At 37.0% G+C, this 19,361-nt stretch overlaps 2 protein-coding genes across 2 annotated transcripts; both read right to left on the bottom strand.

Annotated features, from left to right (window-relative positions):
- Positions 1 to 2,428: 2,428 nt before the first annotated feature.
- On the bottom strand, positions 2,429 to 5,022 carry LOC123988133. Its single transcript, XM_046287139.1, has 2 exons — positions 3,580 to 5,022; positions 2,429 to 2,905 (listed from the first exon to the last, which is right to left on the bottom strand). The coding sequence occupies exons 1-2, from the start codon at positions 5,020 to 5,022 to the stop codon at positions 2,429 to 2,431; spliced, it is 1,920 nt and encodes a 639-aa protein (XP_046143095.1).
- Positions 5,023 to 5,143: 121 nt separating this feature from the next.
- LOC123988131 lies at positions 5,144 to 7,447 on the bottom strand. The gene has a single exon (XM_046287123.1). It carries the CDS (start codon positions 7,445 to 7,447, stop codon positions 5,144 to 5,146), a length of 2,304 nt encoding a protein of 767 aa, XP_046143079.1.
- Between the last annotated feature and the right edge of the window lie 11,914 nt (positions 7,448 to 19,361).

Here is a 19,361-nt window from a genome sequence, read left to right as displayed (position 1 = left end):
TCAATTTTTATACGTTACAGAAAGAGGAGTGGCGGCAGGGAGATCACGGCGCCTGAGGGGTTACCGGGGGGGTCAGGGTAGGGTGGGGGAGGGGAACAGGCGAAAGGGGAAGGGGAAGGGGGGGCCGGGGTAATATTGTCAAGTTATGTTTCTATTAAAACCAAATTTTTTTTTTTCTCTTAATAAAGTGATTTAAAAAACATGTTATTCCGTGTTCTGCTGTTTTATTTTTATTAACTAACAGTAATTGATCCTTACTAAACCATTCTCATTGACATATAACTGCACGGCATCCTACAAATATTGTTCGTTTTTCTGAATTCCACTAAAAATTGTGAAATAAAATAATTTTTAACAAAAAAAGAAATCCGACTTCAAAATGCACTAAAAAGTGTAAAATAATTTCCATTTCATTTATATCTGTATTCCACAGCTATTAATAATATCTACTTAATCGTTACATAGGATACCAAATACATTTTAAACTTTTCGGAGGCGGCGTAAAATTAAAAATACCCGAACAAACGGTGCTGCTAATAACGATTTGATTGTGGTATGGCAAACTTGGTAATTAATAAGTCGTAAGAGAAAAATTATAGGTCCGGCTGAAAACATTTGTAATTGTAATGATTGTATGAGAAATTGGCAGCACTCCTGATGTACATGCACTATACTGCAGTTCACAAGAGACCATACTTAACTCGCGCCGCTCACTAGGTCTAGAGAGATTTTTAATAACGTGTGTTATTCCCCTCTATAGCTTGCTTCTTATTATACTTTGCGATCATATAAATGGTGGGCAGAAATATATGACGTACGATAACTGATAACCGGTGATGATATTGTAAAGTTTCACGATACAATGAAATTCCTATTATTTGTCGCCAAAAAAAAATGATGTGAACGCAAAGTAAGAAGCAAGCTGTAAAGGGGAATCACACGCACTATTAAAAATCTCCCTAGACCTCAGTAGGTCACTAGCTGCGTGAGTTAACTGCGGTCACTCGTGAACTGCAGTATAGTTAATTCGCAATGGGTATATTGATTCCCGTTGAATATTGTTTACTTGAAATTATCAAATGGGTCATTTGTCATAGGTTGCCGACATCTGAACCAGGATCTCCCTAGTAGAGGAAAAGTTTTTAATTTTGCGCCGCCTCCGAAAAGTTTAAAATGTATTTGGTATCCTATGTAACGATTAAGTAGATATTATTAATAGCTGTGGAATACAGATATAAATGAAATGGAAATTATTTTATACTTTTTAGTGCATTTTGAAGTCGGATTTTTTTTTTTTGTTAAAAATTATTTTATTTAATATATCAATATTTATTGGTAAAATGGTTCCTTTACGTTCAGTGACATTCTCACATTTTATGCAAGTTATTTTCAAATAGTAACTAAAGTCTTCCTTAAATAATTGTTCGCAAAAATAAGATATGTTTGAAACTGCATCGATAACTATGACGCCAGGTAGATTTTCGCATACAAAATGTTTGATTTCACATAATAATTCTGCTCTTTTTCTATAAGTTATTTTACTTGAACCAGTTTTTAAGAACAATTTTAAAACTTCGAAGGCTTTTGTAGAACTCGATTCGATTACTTGACGGAACGTGTTAGGGACTGCTGAACAATCCTTGATATATTGCACCAAGTGCCGTCTGATTTTGAGAAGGATCACCCAATCAAGAAGGTTGGGAGAAAAATGATTGCACACATTTATGCACTATTAATGTTTATTTCTATTGCAGTGTCTATATGTGTGTACGTGTAACTGTGTGTGTGTGTTTGAATTAAATACAATCTGTCGTGAGTGTCTGACTGATATCCGTTTTGTACAAGGTACGAAATCGAAGTGTCCGTCTTCTCTAAAATTTGCTCCGAGCTCGTGCCCTCCCTTCCAACCGCCCTTAGTGAATTTCCAATATAGAAGGGGAACATGAGCATCGTCTAGGTGGGCGAAAGTTAGGCCTCAAGAAAATTCTGAGAATTGACCTGAACTTGGGTCCTCATCGTAAACAGTTCAAGTGGCAAGCAGAACGGCCACTTGCAACCCTAAAAGAGAATTTATGACGTCTAAGACCGTCTATTTCCGGCACCCGCCACCCAAAGACTGATAATCAGATGGCAACAACATGGTCAAGAGGAACCAATAAATCTCTCCAAATCCCTTCAATATGAACTCCAACATTCCGCCCACCTTGAACGGGTATTCGTTCAACCTATTTCTTATGAATCTATAAACGTGTTCTAATTAATCTGTTTCACAAAAAACTAAGTTAAAATTAAAAATTCACAAAATCAAATATGCATTGGTTAACATTACAACTAATATATCAAAATAGTACATAGAACTCATGAAATATGCTAAGCTACTGCGTACAAATATGAACTAACTAATTTGTTCGTTATATCTAATTATCCTCTAAGTTGGTCCATGGTTCTGTTTTAAATTGTCCTCTATAGGCAATATACATATTTTCGTTATTGGTCGTTTATATGTAGCATCCGCGGTCCTGACAGTGACCACGCGTATCACTCCATCCCTTCCTTTATGTGTCTGCACAACTCGGCCAAGACACCATCGTAAGGGGGGAGAATTGTCTTCCTTGATGATGACCAATGTTCCTTCAGCTGGTTGCTGCTGCGAGGTAGTACGCCATTTCCATTTTTGTTGCATTTGATGGAGGTATTCCTTATGCCATCGCTGCCAGAAATGCTGAAACATCTGCTGAATTAACTGGTAGCGATTCAGGCGATTCACAGCAACGTCCCTCAAATCAGTGTCTGGCAATGCACACAGGGCGTCGCCGATCAAAAAATGACCTGGAGTCAACGGATTTGTGTCGTGCGGATCCATAGATAAAGGACTAATTGGACGGGAATTTAAACAAGATTCTACCTGCGTCAAAAATGTATAAAGCTCTTCAAAGGTTAACCTTTGGTCACCTATTACTCTTTTAATATGATATTTTGCGGACTTTACGGCACTCTCCCAAAGCCCACCAAAGTGAGGTGCATGTGGAGGAATTAATTTCCATTCTATCCCTTCATTTAACAAAACCGTGAAACGTCTGAGTTGTGATCCTTATTCTTAAGTAGGATCTTCAACTCCCTTAATTCATTTATTGCTTCAACAAAGTTAGTACCATTATCGGAAACTATACATTTACATCTACCGCGTCGAGCTATAAACCGACGGAAACAATTGAGGAATGCCTCGGTGTTCAGATCTGTTGCCAGCTCTATATGCGCTGCCTTTGTAGCGAAGCATACAAAAATACATATATAGGCCTTCACAGATATCTTACTTCTAGTTCGTTCCTTTGTCAAAAAGGGACCCGCATAATCAACTCCGCAGGTCATAAACGGTCGCGCCGGAGTCACCCTGGAAGCAGGTAACTGACCCATTGAGGTTTCTATAGTGCTTGGCTTAACCCGAAAGCACCTGACGCACGATCTTACTATCCGTCTAACATTATTTCGCGCATTTATGAGTCAGACTGATTCTCGCAGTGACGCCAACACCTGCTGACAACCGGCATGTAATAATCTAATATGTTCGTATCGAATTACGAGGTCTGAGAACGAGTGTTTAGCAGGCAAAACAATTGGATGCCTCTTATCATACTTAACGGGTGCGTTCACATGTCTGCCGCCCACCCTGATTAATCCCCCCTCATCCAGGAATGGACTAAGTGAGTAAAGACAACTCCTTTTTGAGACCATTTCACCCTTCTTCAATTCTATCAATTCATCGTGGAATGTTTCTTCCTGAACTAATTTGATTATCGTTACTCTTGCACGATTTATCTCTAAACATGATAATCTGTTTTGAGTTGCTTCTCCAGTCAATGATGCATTATTCCGTATCCTATCAATAAATCTCAGACAGAATGCAACCACCCGCAATAGCTTGGAATACTCTGAATATTTTCCAAACATGGAATACTTACTTAGGTCTGAAACAGCAAGTGAAACCTTTACAACTCGAGCCTCAGGTACCTCTGTTGTGCCACTACCTGAGACCGGCCAGTGACGTGCATCCCGAGATAGCCAGGTGGGCCCTGACCACCACAGGGTGCTCGTCACCAATGCACTAGGAGTCATTCCTCTAGATATAATATCTGCTGGATTGTCTAATGAGCTAATATGACTCCAATTATCAATTAACGTGATACTCTGAATTTCTGCAACTCTATTTGCAACAAAGGTCTTCCATTTATTAGGTGGACTACTTATCCAAGCTATTACAATGGTTGAATCTGTCCAATACCTTTCAACCGATATCGTCAGTGGAAGTGATTCCTTCACTTTCTTAATTAGTCGGACCAAAATTAATGCTCCGCACAATTCTAATCTAGGTATCGACACTGATCGCAGAGGTGCAACTCTGGATTTTGCACATAATAGTCGAACCTCCCACGTGCCTGGGTTTATTTCTGACCGCAGGTAAACACATGCCCCGTATGCCTCCTGAGAGGCATCTGAAAACCCGTGTAATTCTATTCTATTGTATTTACTTACTATAGTGCATCGTGGGACTCTGATATTGACTAATTGCTCTAATTCTAAACGATATCGTAACCATTCTAAGTACAATTCTTGGGACACTGATTCATCCCATCCTGTCTGAAGTTGCCATAATCGTTGCATTAATATCTTTGCCTGTATAATAACAGGTCCTACTAAGCCTAATGGGTCAAAGATCCTTGCAATTTCTGACAATATAATACGTTTCGTGACGCGTTTCGTATCTGACTGTGAGACTGACCACTGTAAGGTGTCTGCCTTTGTTGCCCATATTAACCCAAGAGTTTTTGGGTCCTTTTCAGCCGCGAGTTCCTTATTTACTTCCAAATTTGAATCTTCTTCCAGAATAAATTGACAATTTGTGGCCCACTTCCGCAATGGAAAACCTGACTGACCTAGTATCTTAGACAATTCATTTTTTAATTGTCGTATTTCTGATGGTGTTTCCGCGCCTGTCAATAAATCATCGACATAGAAGTCGTCCATGATAACCCTACTTGCATTCGGGTACCTTTCTAAGTTATCTAACCCGACCTGACGCAAAACACGCGTTGATAAAAACGGAGCAGATGCAGTTCCGTAAGTAACAGTATTTAACTCATATACATTAATACATTAACTCATATACATATCTCCGATGCGTTGAGTCGACTAAAATCTGCCTATACATCTTAGTGATGTCAGCAGACAACACACACCGGTGTGTTCTGAACCTAATAAGGATGGTCACTAAATCGTTTTGGACAACTGGCCCTATCCTCTGTACATCATTCAATGACAGACCTGTGGTAGATTTTGCCGAGCCATCGAACACAACACGTATTTTTGTAGTTGTGCTAGTCTCCTTAGAGACTGCATGGTGCAGCAAGAAATATGCAGGCCTATCATCGTTTGACTCATTGATTTGAGTCATATGTTCTAACTCTTCGTATTCTCTCAAGAAGCTGATATAATGATCGCGTAATTCTGGCTGTTTCACAAACCGTCTCTCCAATGCGCGCAAACGCTTTTCCGCCTGTTCACGAGAATCTCCTAAATTGTTTATAGTTTCTAAAAATGGTATCTTAACTATATATCGTCCGGTAGAATCTCTCCGCGTACTTTCTTTAAAATGTATCTCACATTCATTCATAGTATTCTTAAACTCGGAATCTAGCTCTTCGACCTTCCAGAACCTCTCTAATTGCGCGTGTAAATCACAGTTCGTCACTAAATGACATCTGTTGGTCGTGTGGGTATTATTGGTTGGCCAGGTCAAAATTCCTCCGAGAACCCATCCGAAATGAGTCTTTTGCCATGTTAAGCTGGGACCCGCTCTTTGTTGTCCTACACATAGTAATTTCCAAAATATTCCTGAACCCACAAGCATATCTATCTGTCGACTTTCCTCAAATTTTGAATCAGCTAAAGTTATATTTGAGGGTATCAAAATCGCGCCCCTCTGAATCGGAAAATTAGGCATGTCATCTGTAATTTTCTTAACTGAATAACACGGAACGCTAATTTGAAAATTATTGTGCCTTGAACGTATCTTTATTTCGGACCTTCCCTTAATCAACTTGACAAATGATCCTAACAGTGCTATCTCTGCTTCGAATGGACATAGTTTTAATCCTAACCTCTTACAGAATGCATCCGTAATGAAATTAGCCTGTGATCCCGAATCCAAAAGTATCCGACATTCATGGTTGTACCCATTATTGTCTTGAACGGATACTACAGCCGTGGCGAGAATTGTATTCTGTGAAGACCCGTTCTGATCTGATATGCATGATAACACTACTTCCGGGTTTGTGACTTCCGATTTCGTCACTTCTGAAGTCGCCGCGTCTAATTTTGTTACATCTGATTTTTTACTTGTACCTAACTGTACTGAATGGAGATCATCGCGATGCAATAAGGGATGATGTTTCCTTTTACAAATTTTGCAGTGATTGCGCGTGCAACCTTGAACTCTGTGCCCTGGCTGCAAACAATTAAAACAATGTTGCGATTCCTGTACATGCTTCGTTCTTTCTCTAACACTCATCTTTTTGAATTTGTCACAATTAGCCAATGCGTGCTCTGATTGACAACATGAACAATTTGGTGTTTTACTAACTATATGCGACGTTAATCGCGGCGATTTACGAACGGTCGAACCTTGTAGCTGTGTTTCTACCCGACTTCCCGTTACCTGATTATTGACCGCAACACTTTCTAAATAAGTTGATCTCTCCTCTAAAAATTCCGCGAACATTTTAAACGTAGTATCACCCGAAACTGAGGCTACACGTTTTTCCCATTCCCTTGAAGAAGCTATGTCCAATTTCCTGGACAAGATCGGAACAATCAGGGGGTCCCAAGCATCTACACTAACCTTCAATGCACGCAAAGCTATCAAATGATTTGTTGCATCATCAATAAATTCGCGCACAGATGCCTGAGAATTCTTTTGTGGCGTTGGTAAATCCAACAACGCATTAACATGATGCCGCTTTAAAGCACTCGTGTTCTCATACCTCGCTTTAAGTACATCCCATGCCAATTTATAATTAGCTTCTGATACTCCCAATGATCTAATCACACGAGCTGCTGAACCCTTGAGAGCAGAATTTAAATAATAAAATTTCTGCACCTTCGTCAATGAATCATTTGAATCAATCAAAGACATAAATGTATCCCGAAACCTGACCCAATCATTATAATCTCCGTCAAATGACGGCAACTGAATAGTAGGTAGCTTCACAGCAGGTTGTATATCAGATACTGTACATGACGTAACTGAACCGCCTGCAACGGCCTCCAATGGTTGAGATCGTACACCGGAGGCTCCCTCAATATATTCCTCGACTCGTGCGATCAAAGTAAAATATGAATTCTCAAAATTCTCTCTTTCTGCAATATGTGTTGCTTCTGCATCTGTTCCCATTACTAATAACTCTATCTTTGATTGGATAGTATTAAATTTCTAATGCAAACCCGTGTTCGCCTCTAATCTTTTTTGGAGCGCTCTAACAGGTGTAGACGACCCAGATTCTTTAAAGAAATTCTTAAACCGCGTTAATGCCGACTTTATTTGGCCACGTTCAGAAATCAAAGCTTTCATTTCTGACTCCATTCTAATAGTAAATGACGCAGATAGAATAAGGAAAGTTTATGAGCTTACTACTTGAGGACTGTAATTGGACGACGCCTGCTGCACCTAATTGTCCAGAATTCTGATCTGATCGTCCAGAACTATCCTCAGCTTCTGTTCTCGTTGAGCCTTGACTGAATCTTCAACGATGAGTATCGGCAACCTGAATGCTGCTACTGGCGTCGTGAAGTTCTCCACAACGTAACACGTCTTATTACGTGACTGAGTTCTCGACACTTCTTAGCACCTCTTAACACACATCACATGTATCGTTCGAACACACCACTGCAATTTTCACTGTGTCTACTTTCTCGTCTTGACGAATAGTCCCAAGTTGATGGATCACTGACTGTCACTAATATTCGGGCTGCACTATCCGGCTCGAAGGACCAATGTTAGGGACTGCTGAACAATCTTTGATATATTGCACCAAGTGCCGTCTGATTTTGAGAAGGTTCACCCAATCAAGAAGGTTGGGAGAAAAATGATTGCACACATTTATGCACTATTAATGTTCATTTCTATTGCAGTGTCTATATGTGTGTACGTGTAACTGTGTGTGTGTGTTTGAATTAAATACAATCTGTCGTGAGTGTCTGACTGATATCCGTTTTGTACAAGGTACGAAAACGAAGTGTCCGTCTTCTCTAAAATTTGCTCCGAGCTCGTGCCCTCCCTTCCAACCGCCCTTAGTGAATTTCCAATATAGAAGGGGAACATGAGCATCGTCTAGGTGGGCGAAAGTTAGGCCTCAAGAAAATTCTGAGAATTGACCTGAACTTGGGTCCTCATCGTAAACAGTTCAAGTGGCAAGCAGAACGGCCACTTGCAACCCTAAAAGAGAATTTATGACGTCTAAGACCGTCTATTTCCGGTGAGTGAAAAACTCCATGTGCGCCACCCAAAGACTGATAATCAGATGGCAACAACATGGTCAAGAGGAACCAATAAATCTCTCCAAATCCCTTCAATATGAACTCCAACAGAACGAATTGTGTGTACTAGCAGAAGCTAAAATTTGAAAAATGCTGTCGAATCCACATGTATTTTCTACAATATATTTAAAATTTTTTTTTGCAATTGAGGGACATAAGTTTCCATTTTCGAGCATACTTATACCAATTTTTTTTTTATTAAGTTCCGTAATATTCCAATCCGGTCGAACACTGAGATAGGTACGTTTAATTTTTTTTGCAGCATTTTTGTTTCGCCAATTTTGCTCGAACAACAAATCACAAGATTCATCAAATGAAGAATTCGACGTTTCTAAATTGGATATACTTTTCGTATCGTTCATATTTTCCTTATTTTCGTTAGAAGTATTTTTATTTAAATTAAAATTCTCAACTTGAAATGAAATGTTTGATATGTTATTAATGTTAGTCTCACAACCGTTTTCTTTTTCTTCTACTTTCAAAATTACTTGTTCTTTATTCAAATCAAGTTCTTTTTTTGCTACAGCTAATTTTGCTTTCTCTGAAAATGATTTCAAATGTATACTTAAAAATTTATCAATACGCATCGGTCGACATTCATTTCTTAATATACGATTCTTCAGATCATTAAATTCTGATTCTACGGCAGCTGAACTTATATGTATTTTTTCGAGTTTAAACGCATTTATCATAGTATTTGTATACAGTGGAAAATAATGTAATAGATTTTTTATTTTAGAGGTGATAGCAGGAGCAAAGTATGAATTAATTGCCTCACCTTGAGGAGCATAAGTAATTTTTTTTTTGCAATCTTCGATCAAAACGTTTACCCAATTATAAATAGTATTTTTTTCAAAACTTCGAGGATCATTATTGTCATTAAAGAGTAATACCTCTGCTGCTGAAATATCTTTATCAATGTTTTCGTGTTCTATTATATTATTTAGATCTGTATTACCTTTAATTATATTATGCAAGTATTTTAAAGCTTGTTCAGCTAAACTATCTGATTCATTTTGATTTAATCCACAGCCTTCGCTATTACAAAGTATTATAACAGCTCTAATGATATTTTCAAATTCCTTAAAATCAATTACTTTTGTTAAGTATCCCATAATTAACATAAAATGTTTTTACTCGTGGATGTAAATTCTTAAATTCGTTCCACCGGGAAATTAAATGTATATAATGCGACATATCTCAACGAATGAGGCATGACGGTAAACTATGAGGTAATTCAGTAAGATAACAAAAACATTGTTGCAGATAATCTTTTAAACTCGTACATCTTCCAAACGATTTTGCTACAGCACCCATTAGTGCTTTGTCAAAGTCGCAAACTATCTGATTTGGATACGGAAAATTTGGTTTATGAGTACATCCTATTCTAATGACTTCGTTAAACCAATACATGATTGCATTCGTATTTTGGATTGTACTTAACATTTGAAATACGGGCATTTTGCTGCTGTTGTTTCTACCATTATTTGGTATAAATATATGTGCGAAGATAAATCATTTGTTGGTAACTTTAATTTTTTGACTAACGATCCCGTCGCATCAACACAAATAAAATTTGAATGTTGAAGATATATTGCCATTTGTTCTTGTGTCCAGTAGTGGACAAAGAATGGATCTAATCCAATTGAATGAATATGTCCCGCATGAATACCATACTTCATTTGCTTTATATTTTCTATTGGATCGGTAACAGATATTCCTAAATCTATATTGCGCTTTTGTTCTTTAGCTTTACGTAAAACGTTAAGATTTGGTAGATGAGCTGGCTCGTCGTCACCAAAACTCATAAGTTTGTCGGCTTCCTTTCTACTACATGACAAAATATTTGCGTCGACCATTTCTTTGGAAACTTTAATTCTCCTTTCACCTTTCAATTGTCGTTTTTTCGTATGTGTAATTGAATCATCGAAATTTTCAATTACACATTGTTATATCAGTTTGCGTTAAAGGTTTGTTAATAACACAACCTTTGAAAATGCAATCACATTCTGGACATTGACCTGATATGTACAGTTAAAAAAATACCAGTTCCAGATATTTTGCAACGTTTAAAAGTTAAAGGACATGGCAGTTTCGTTAAGGCATATATTTCTACATATAACTCATCAGTCCATACCTTACGTAATAAAACATTATACCTTTTTTCTTTTAAAACATTATCCGCATAGAATACTTCTTCAGGAGCTATTTTTAACCAAAGTTTGTAAGATAAATTTAAGTTGAAAGTGATAAGATCATTATTAGTTTTATTGAAACTAATATCTTGATCTGATTCGATAATTGTTGAATTAATCTCAAAATTAAAAAACTTTAAAATTTTATCCTAAATGCCAAATCTATTTTTCTGTAATATTACGTAAATATACTTTGACTTTAAGTACTTATTACTAGTGCTCTCAGGATTTTGCTTAATGATACAGTATAGACTCGTTATAAGCAAAACGCTCGGGACCGGGCTTTTGCTTATAACGTGTAGTTCCACCATTGTTTGATATTTGCCGACTGCTTCGAACGTAGAAAAGGACCTTGAGTGAAAAAGAGGACGTAGCGAAAACAAACCGTTCTATTGTCCGTTCACGACAAGTTGGCGAGGTAGATTGTTTACTTTCTCACTCTGTTCCACCTCTCCTGCTCCCGTGCGCTATGTCGTTATTGGCTGCGGCCAGTGACAAAGGACGACGACGAGCATATCTGGACAAAGTGAAATAGAATGATAACTTTGCAGCATTGACGTAGCCTCCCAATTGCCGATCTCTAGCGGCAATAGATAGAAAGTGTATCTTTTTATAGCTGACACTTTAATTGGGTGGTTACGCCAATGCTGTGAAATTATTCTATTTCACTCTGTCCCAACATGTTCGTCGTCAACCTTTGTCACCGGCCTCAGCCAATAAGGAACATGCGTGTGGTAGCTAGAGAGGTGGAATAGAGTGAGAGCATGACCTTGACTCGCCAACTTGTCGTGAACGGACAATATGTCAGACGTTCGAAGCAGTCGGTAAACATCAAACAATAGTGGAACTACACGTTATAAGCAAAAGTCCGATCTCGAACGTTTTGCTTATAACGAGTCTACACGGTAAATATGGTTCGAATTATATCGTGTTTGGTATCATTGCAATTAGAAAAATCTCAGAAATATCATGGAAAATGTTTTATAAAAAAAAAATGAAAAATAACAAAGTTAGGTACTTGCATTAGTGTTGCCTCACCGATATCTGATCCCAGATCATGTTACGGTACAGTAAAACTTGGATATATGCAACAAACATTGGGACCCAGGCGTTGCATATATCCAGTCGAGGTGTCGAATCTCGGGTTACACGCGACGAGCAGCCAAGCGTGAACGTAGAAAAGGACAGACAGTGGTGGAAAGAGAGAGGTCCGATGATCAAAGGAAAGAGCCGAAACGTATCGGTGTGACTAATACTAATTCAACTATAAAACTTTTTTATTTTTGACTTTTTTTTACTGAAACTATTACTAACGCATTGGTGAAATTTTTCTGAATAAAATGATACCAAACACGATATAGTTTGAATTATAATTACTTGCTAAAATTGATGTTAAAAGTTGGCGAAAAGCAAAGGAGGATTGGAAATGAAAACCGGTTGCGGCGTCGACTCGGGTTTCAAACGTTGCATATATCCAAGCGAGGTGTCGATTCTGGGCATTTAAACGTTGCATATATCCAAGCGCGGTGTCGATTCTGGGCATTTAAACGTTGCATATATCCAGTCTTGGTGTCGATTCTGCGTCCGTACAAATCGTTTGTACCGTGCCGCGTTACCTATTCTACGTTCGTACACAACATGCGACGTGTTGCATGTTGCATGTTGCGTGTTTGATGTATCTTTGGTGTACGGCCTGCCTTATACATATGTAGCCAAATCATATCGTGTTTGGTGCCATTTTAATAAGAAAAATCTCACAAATGCGTTAGTAAAAGTTTCATTAAGAAAAAGTTAAAAATAAAAAAGTTTTATCGTTCAATTAGTATTAGTCACACCGATATTACGGTCGGATCATATTACACGGTTTCCTCGCCGAGCGGCTCGGTTCGGCTTAGGGGGATCCTCCCAAGTGGAGGGGATAGCGATGTTGCATATATCCAGACAAACTTTTGTTGCATATATCCAGGTTTTACTGTAAATGTTTGCTGATTAAACTACTAATGTTACACGCACAGTCCATATAATTTAATTCCGATTTAAATATGCTACTATGTATTATGGCTCGTTCTTTATACATTTTGTTACAAATACTAAGTACAGATAAATTTTTTATAGATATAAACATAGTATTTTTCGACTTGTTAATATATGTATTATACGAACACCAATCTCGATATGCTACTAACAGTGCTTGTGCAAAAGAATCAAATGCACACGTATTTTTGATTGATATACAATGTTTAAATTCAATTAATTGTGGCCCTAGTAAAATACCATTCTGCAGCATAGATAAATGCTTACTTAATTTAGGTTTTGTATGTATATCTTTAATATCTGGACAAATAGATAAATACTTTCCTCGTTTTTTGGCTGGTTCATTTACTTTTCCTTTCCAGTTTTCAATTTCATTTAAAATTTTGCTTTGTTGTGTCTCGTACGTATTATCACAATTAGTAAAATCTATATTTTCTTTATTACTATCGTCTGTTGCATTATTTAGCTCTTTTATATTACTTATTGTTAGTTTATCGGCTGTTGTATTTTGATTTAAATTATTATTATCTAAAGGTATTAAAATATCTGTCGAACTATTATTTGTCTGCTGAGAATTGAAAGAAAGTAATGAACAATTTTCGAGGATTTTATCAGTTTCTTCAATTTTGTTTAGGCTACTAGTGAAGGGTATTTTACTATGTTGCTTAGTTTTAGTTTTATTTAATTGTATGGCATTTAAAATTTTCATGTGTCCTGCTATTGATTGAATATGATGTAATATAAATTTGTCTACACGAATATTTTTTGTGTCTTTTAGTGTTAATTGTTTTAATTCCCTGAAATACTTCTCTACATACGCTGAGGTTGATGCAACATTTGGAATCGATATCAATGATGTCCAAAGAGGAAAATGCTTGCAGATTTGACGAAAGTTTGGAAGAATATCAGGACACCAGTACGGGTTTAGTCTATCAGAGATAGAATCGTTAATAAATGAAGATTCATTTTCCACCTCAAGGAATTTCAAAAAATTATTTAGATTATTACTGTAACTCGTATCAGAATCTATCGTTATATTACATTTACTGTTATCGTTATCGTCTATATTGTCATAGTTGACGTATGTTTTATGCGTTTTAATTAAATTAATTAATCTCTGCTGTGAAATTGAGATTGTGTTATGTTCTATTTGGGAGATGGCTACTGTAACTATATCTTCAGAAATAGACCGAAACGAATTTATATTTTCACATGATGTTAATAAGCCAATACAACGCACATAAAAATCATTTACTCGTTTCGGTTTATGATAGAAACATTTCCATCGACACATCATTTTAATAAAATGAGCAATATCTATTTTAATTACGCTTTTTGACTTGAATGCGATATTATCAGTTTGTAAATAATTAAGGCAATTATCCACGTATGTTGTTAAATCTAAATTATTAAACGCTAAAACTACGTCATTGAGTAACGCAAGAGAATAATCTATTATAATATTGGACGGAACTGGAAACGTTATAATATTAGTATCATGTCTTTCGGAAATCATTTGAAATAAGGGAAGAACTTGATTTTCGAATGGAATAACTGCTTGATATAAAAATATTGTTTAACTGGAACCATCTGTTTTTTTTATTTTTCTAACGATTGACCCTGTAGCATCTATACATACAGGACTACATATATAACGTTTTTGCTTAACAATTTGTTTGTACAAATAAACCTGTTCTGGGCTCCAATAGATTATAAATATATCATTAATACCAATTTGTTTTACTGTACGTATTACTTCTAAGTTCTCTTCTTTCATTTTTAAGAAATTGTAAAGTGGATCACAAAGTTTATTATTTCCTAATTCTTTATCTGCCTCTAGGTACTTGGCTTTCCATAAAACTTGTGGCTTGTAAATATGCGAAGACATCACGTCTCCAAATTCCATCTCCTTGTCCGCTTCTTCTCTGATCCACGCGTAGGCACTTTTTCCTTGCAGTTCTTTTACCACACTTCTACGTCGAGACCCCCGTAATTACCTTCTCTTATTATGTACAATGTCTCTCGAATCGTACGTAGAAACGTGCAATAAGAGTCCGACTTCATCTGGTCCGTTTACATTGTACAGATTTAAATTGTTATTGCACTCCGTGCATCTGCTTTGTATTTTTAAAAATAAACTGTTGTTATTTTCATTACATTTAGCAGATTTAAAACTAAAACAACATGGCAGTTTTAAATCTGACCATATTTGTCGGCTTATAATATCTGTCCAACCGTCTTTTAGAACAAGATATTCACGATTTTTATAGAAAGTACATTCTGGAGCAATTTTTGTCCATTCATCTTTATTAATTGTAATATTAGTCCGCAATTCAGGCATAACATTATCCAAATTGTCACTGGACCAATTTGAAAAATTTAAAATGTCACTTTCATTTTCTAAACTATTGTTTGCATTATTGTACGTATCAATATTCACGTTACACAGAACTTGTAGTTTATTTAGAATTCCAGATCTATTTTGGGATATAAATAGGTATGAATATTTTTTGGATAATACACCATTGAAACGGCAACACGCAACATCCCACACTTTGTCTGATAAACAATGCAATTTGCCGTCATCACTAAAAAAGTTTAAGTCTTTTACAGCCTCAAAAATTTCACTATGGTCCACTTTTGGTTTTCGCGGCATTGTAAACTATTAATTATACTTTAACTTTACTTTATTATAGCTTATACCTTAACTTTAATGAATTATACTATAACTATATAACTATAAAATATATACACTATAACTGGCCGCAAGGTAACGACCTAAATGGAGAGGCTCTCACAACCCCCGAAAGGGCTTTACAGGTCGCTCCTGATAAAATATTCACAAAGTTGCAATAAATCAAAATTCGGAATATTAATATAACGTATTAATTATAAATCGGTATCTGAACGCGAAAATCGAGACGATCTAAAATGGGGAGACTCTCATAACCCGTAGGCTTAATATATCGCCCGTTTTGCCTTGTTGAAACTGTGTTTCAAATGCCGTGCTCGAAGAATTAAAATTTGACAGGCTTACCGTGAAAATGTAGAGTATAACATACGATATAATTCACTTTGAAATCGCTGGATGATCGTTGAAAAATCGCTGTTAATCTGGAACACGAAGAGAGAGATGATGAGGCTGATGTCGCACTAACACTTGTCGCGCACCCGATTGTCCTTTTATTGCGAATAAGAGATTACATGAGACAATAGACAAGATGATTACGAGTTTTCGGAAAAATAGAATTATTAAACGCGAATGAATTTAATACGGAAAAATACGCGATCAAACGGATTAAAAAAAAAGAAAGAGAAAAGATAGGATTTTAATAGTATGAAAAGGCTTTACGTGCGCGTCACTGATTGTGAGTCTTTGCAAAGTATTCCGAATTTCACCCTCGCGACACTCTGCCTAATACGTAGGACTTGCCACGCAGCTAAATTACGCGAAGTACTATTACAACTCTATCTCTAGACGCACGGGCTCCCGTCACGACTTACTCGATTGTTCGACGAAGAGTGATCAAAATCGATCGCGATCCTGGCCGGAAAGGCCCGTCGCGAGGACGATGTCCTGCGTGGGGACATTCCAGCAAATCATAGCGCGTGACGACAGCATCGCGCGCGTCGCTATTGGTTGAAGACGCGTGCTAGCTAAATTCCTCTAGACTATGTTCTTTCTCTCTCTCTCTTGGTGTTCCATCTCTGTCTAACGGCTTTTCGGTGTTTCTACGCCGTAGAATTTCTGGAATATTCCATTCTCGCTTACAATTCCAATATCAGATATAAACTAATCGATTAACAACTAATAGTTTAACTAATAGTTAAATCAGAACTGTTAGACAATAAAAATGCGAATAGTTATGAATATGAGTTATATCCATTATGCTGTTATGTTTAAATAATCGATCGGCGATCACGAGATTCCCTGATTAACAATCGGCGTTTTCGTAATTATTTGTTCGTAGGTAATGGACTCGCAACACGAATTTCGCTGGTACGCACGTTGTAAAACATTCGGTGTTTGAATGCAATCTTCAATTATTCAATATATTCATCGTCTTTGATTATTAAGTCGAATATTCGTTATTACATTAGCAACGTTGTTAGTTCGAGAACGTTCTTGCTATTTGAAAATTACCGTTGGGTCTTGGTTTCAGGCAAATTCTCGGAATTCGATACAAAGACTATTATTGCCCCGTTCGACCCTTCGCCCTGTAACCGTACTTTTTGTCTACTTTTTCTTACTTTCTACTCGTTTGGTAACGGGGAATTTTTAGGTTGTCTGATAAGAAACAGTGAGAGATATCTGGTAAAAGTCTGCTTATGTATTTTCGAGATGATTTTTTTTTTTACATCGAGGAACGTTAGCGATCGGTATTTGTGTTTTTGATTTAGAAAACGCGGACGCCACTCCTGGCTCGTAGTATAACGCTTACACCCGAATGTAGATAACTTTACAAAACGCGGACGCCACTCCTGGCTCGTGGTATAACGCTTATACCCGAATGTTGATAACTTTACAAAACGCGGACGCCACTCCTGGCTCGTGGTATAACGCTTATACCCGAATGTTGGTAACTTTACAAAACGCGGACGCCACTCCTGGCTCGTGGTATAATGCTTTGCCGAACGATCTATTGAAATAATCTCAGTTCTTGTGAGAATAGATGGAATTCAATCAATTGATATATATATATATATGAAGTTATCAGAACGACGGGAGGTCTTGCCCTTGCGGGATAGAGTCTCACGTCGCTGATGGGCACAAAGTATTTACGTTCCGTGTTATCTAGGAATTGTCCAGAGGCACTTCCGTGGTCTCTTGGATTTTTCCAGATTCAGTGGTTCGTTCAGTACCGTGCTTTCCTCACATACAATATATGGTAACCCTTGAGATTTGACTGACAAGAATCGAAATTATCAATTTGAACGCAATTAATGATGTTATTTGTTACGTTGGGCGAGACTATGTTTGTTTGAAGTGTCTGGGCACTATTGTTTAGAACAACTAAGAGGTCTCGGCAGGGAACGAGTACGTGACCTTGACGATTTCTCCGTTACTAACGAACAGTGACTTGACGTTGATATTGAATTTATTATGTGAATATTTAAAAGGATTTTATTGAATATATAAAACGCGAAGCACGAATCATATGTGCCACAAACCCAGGAGTCACAAACTGAGTCGCAGCACCGCTTCACTGAATAACTATTTCACTGGTGTTGATGTGAACCGAAAAAGGTGTACTTAAGAATTTAGATGTAATTCATTCTTTAAATTGACTACTACGACGAAACTTTCGTTATTCGCGAACGGGCATCCCTTGAAGCAGTGCCGCGGCTCAGCTTGTGCACGCGACTCCTCGGTTTGAGGCGCATACACGAAGACAGTAGATCGGCAGTTTGACGATTGTACTAACAAGGAGACCACACAGCGGTTGGGTCATCGATTTTGATATAACTTTTTCTGGTGAATCTTAATGAAGAATAAGTTGACCCGTGTTTGGACGTTTTCGTCAATACTCAATATTTAAAGAGATATTTAATATTTTAATTCTCTGATATTATTAAGTTTTAAATTGATAAGACGTTTATCGAGAGCGGTGTTAGGGAAACGGATAAAGTAGTAGGCTTGTTGAACTACGCCGTCATGAGTTCAAATCCTTTGAGGCTAACTCATTTTTTTTCTACATTTTTTTAGTTTCTGCTTTTTTTGTCCTGTTTCCTTGTTTTTTGTTTTTAATTTATTATAATTTTGTCATATGTATTATTTACAATTTACGGGGTGGTACACATCGTAAAACTTCAGTCAAATTTTGTAACTTTAATATCCGATAAATCGGTTTTTTTTTAATGTTAACCAAGTATGTTTTCCGGATAGTGTAAGAAAAGCAAAGTGCTCTTGCAATGCATCAGCTTTTATTAAATGTTCATATTGTCGAAAACACTTATGTTTTTCGTGTTTCTACGATATGTATCATCCCATAAATTGTAAATAATACATATGACAAAATTATAATAAATTAAAAACAAAAAACAAGAAAACAGAACAAAAAAAACAAAAAAAATGGAGAGAAAAAATGAACTACCCCCTACCGGGATTTGAACTCGCGACGGCATAGTTCAACGAGCCTATTACTTACTTTACCCGTTTTTTTTTAAATCGTTTTATTGTTTTTGTTAACAATTGTACATATATCTGTCCTAAGGCTACACGAATACAAAAACTAAACGAAAAAAAAATTCAATACGATCTTTGGTGAGTAACAGCCTGCTTGCCCGTTACAAGACGGGACTCGGAGGCTAACATTAAGTAATAGCGATCACATGTCAACTTATAAACTAATGTATTGCCCGAGTATATGACGATATACTCCAAAGGAATAACTGCGAGGAACCGCTTAACGCGAAAGGGAAAAAAAATTACAGAAGGGGAAAAAACCCCACGGATCAGTCTAGCGTACTTAGCCTAACTTAAAACGAAATAAAGGGGGGATGAATATGTACATGGGGTGCTTAAAGACTAGGGAAAGAAGA

Source organism: Osmia bicornis, chromosome 1 (genome assembly GCF_907164935.1).
Source record: "Osmia bicornis bicornis chromosome 1, iOsmBic2.1, whole genome shotgun sequence".
NCBI classification, from domain to species: Eukaryota; Metazoa; Arthropoda; class Insecta; order Hymenoptera; family Megachilidae; genus Osmia; species Osmia bicornis.
Note: the sequence above shows the minus strand (reverse complement) of the source record. Positions and strands in the feature narration are given on the sequence as shown.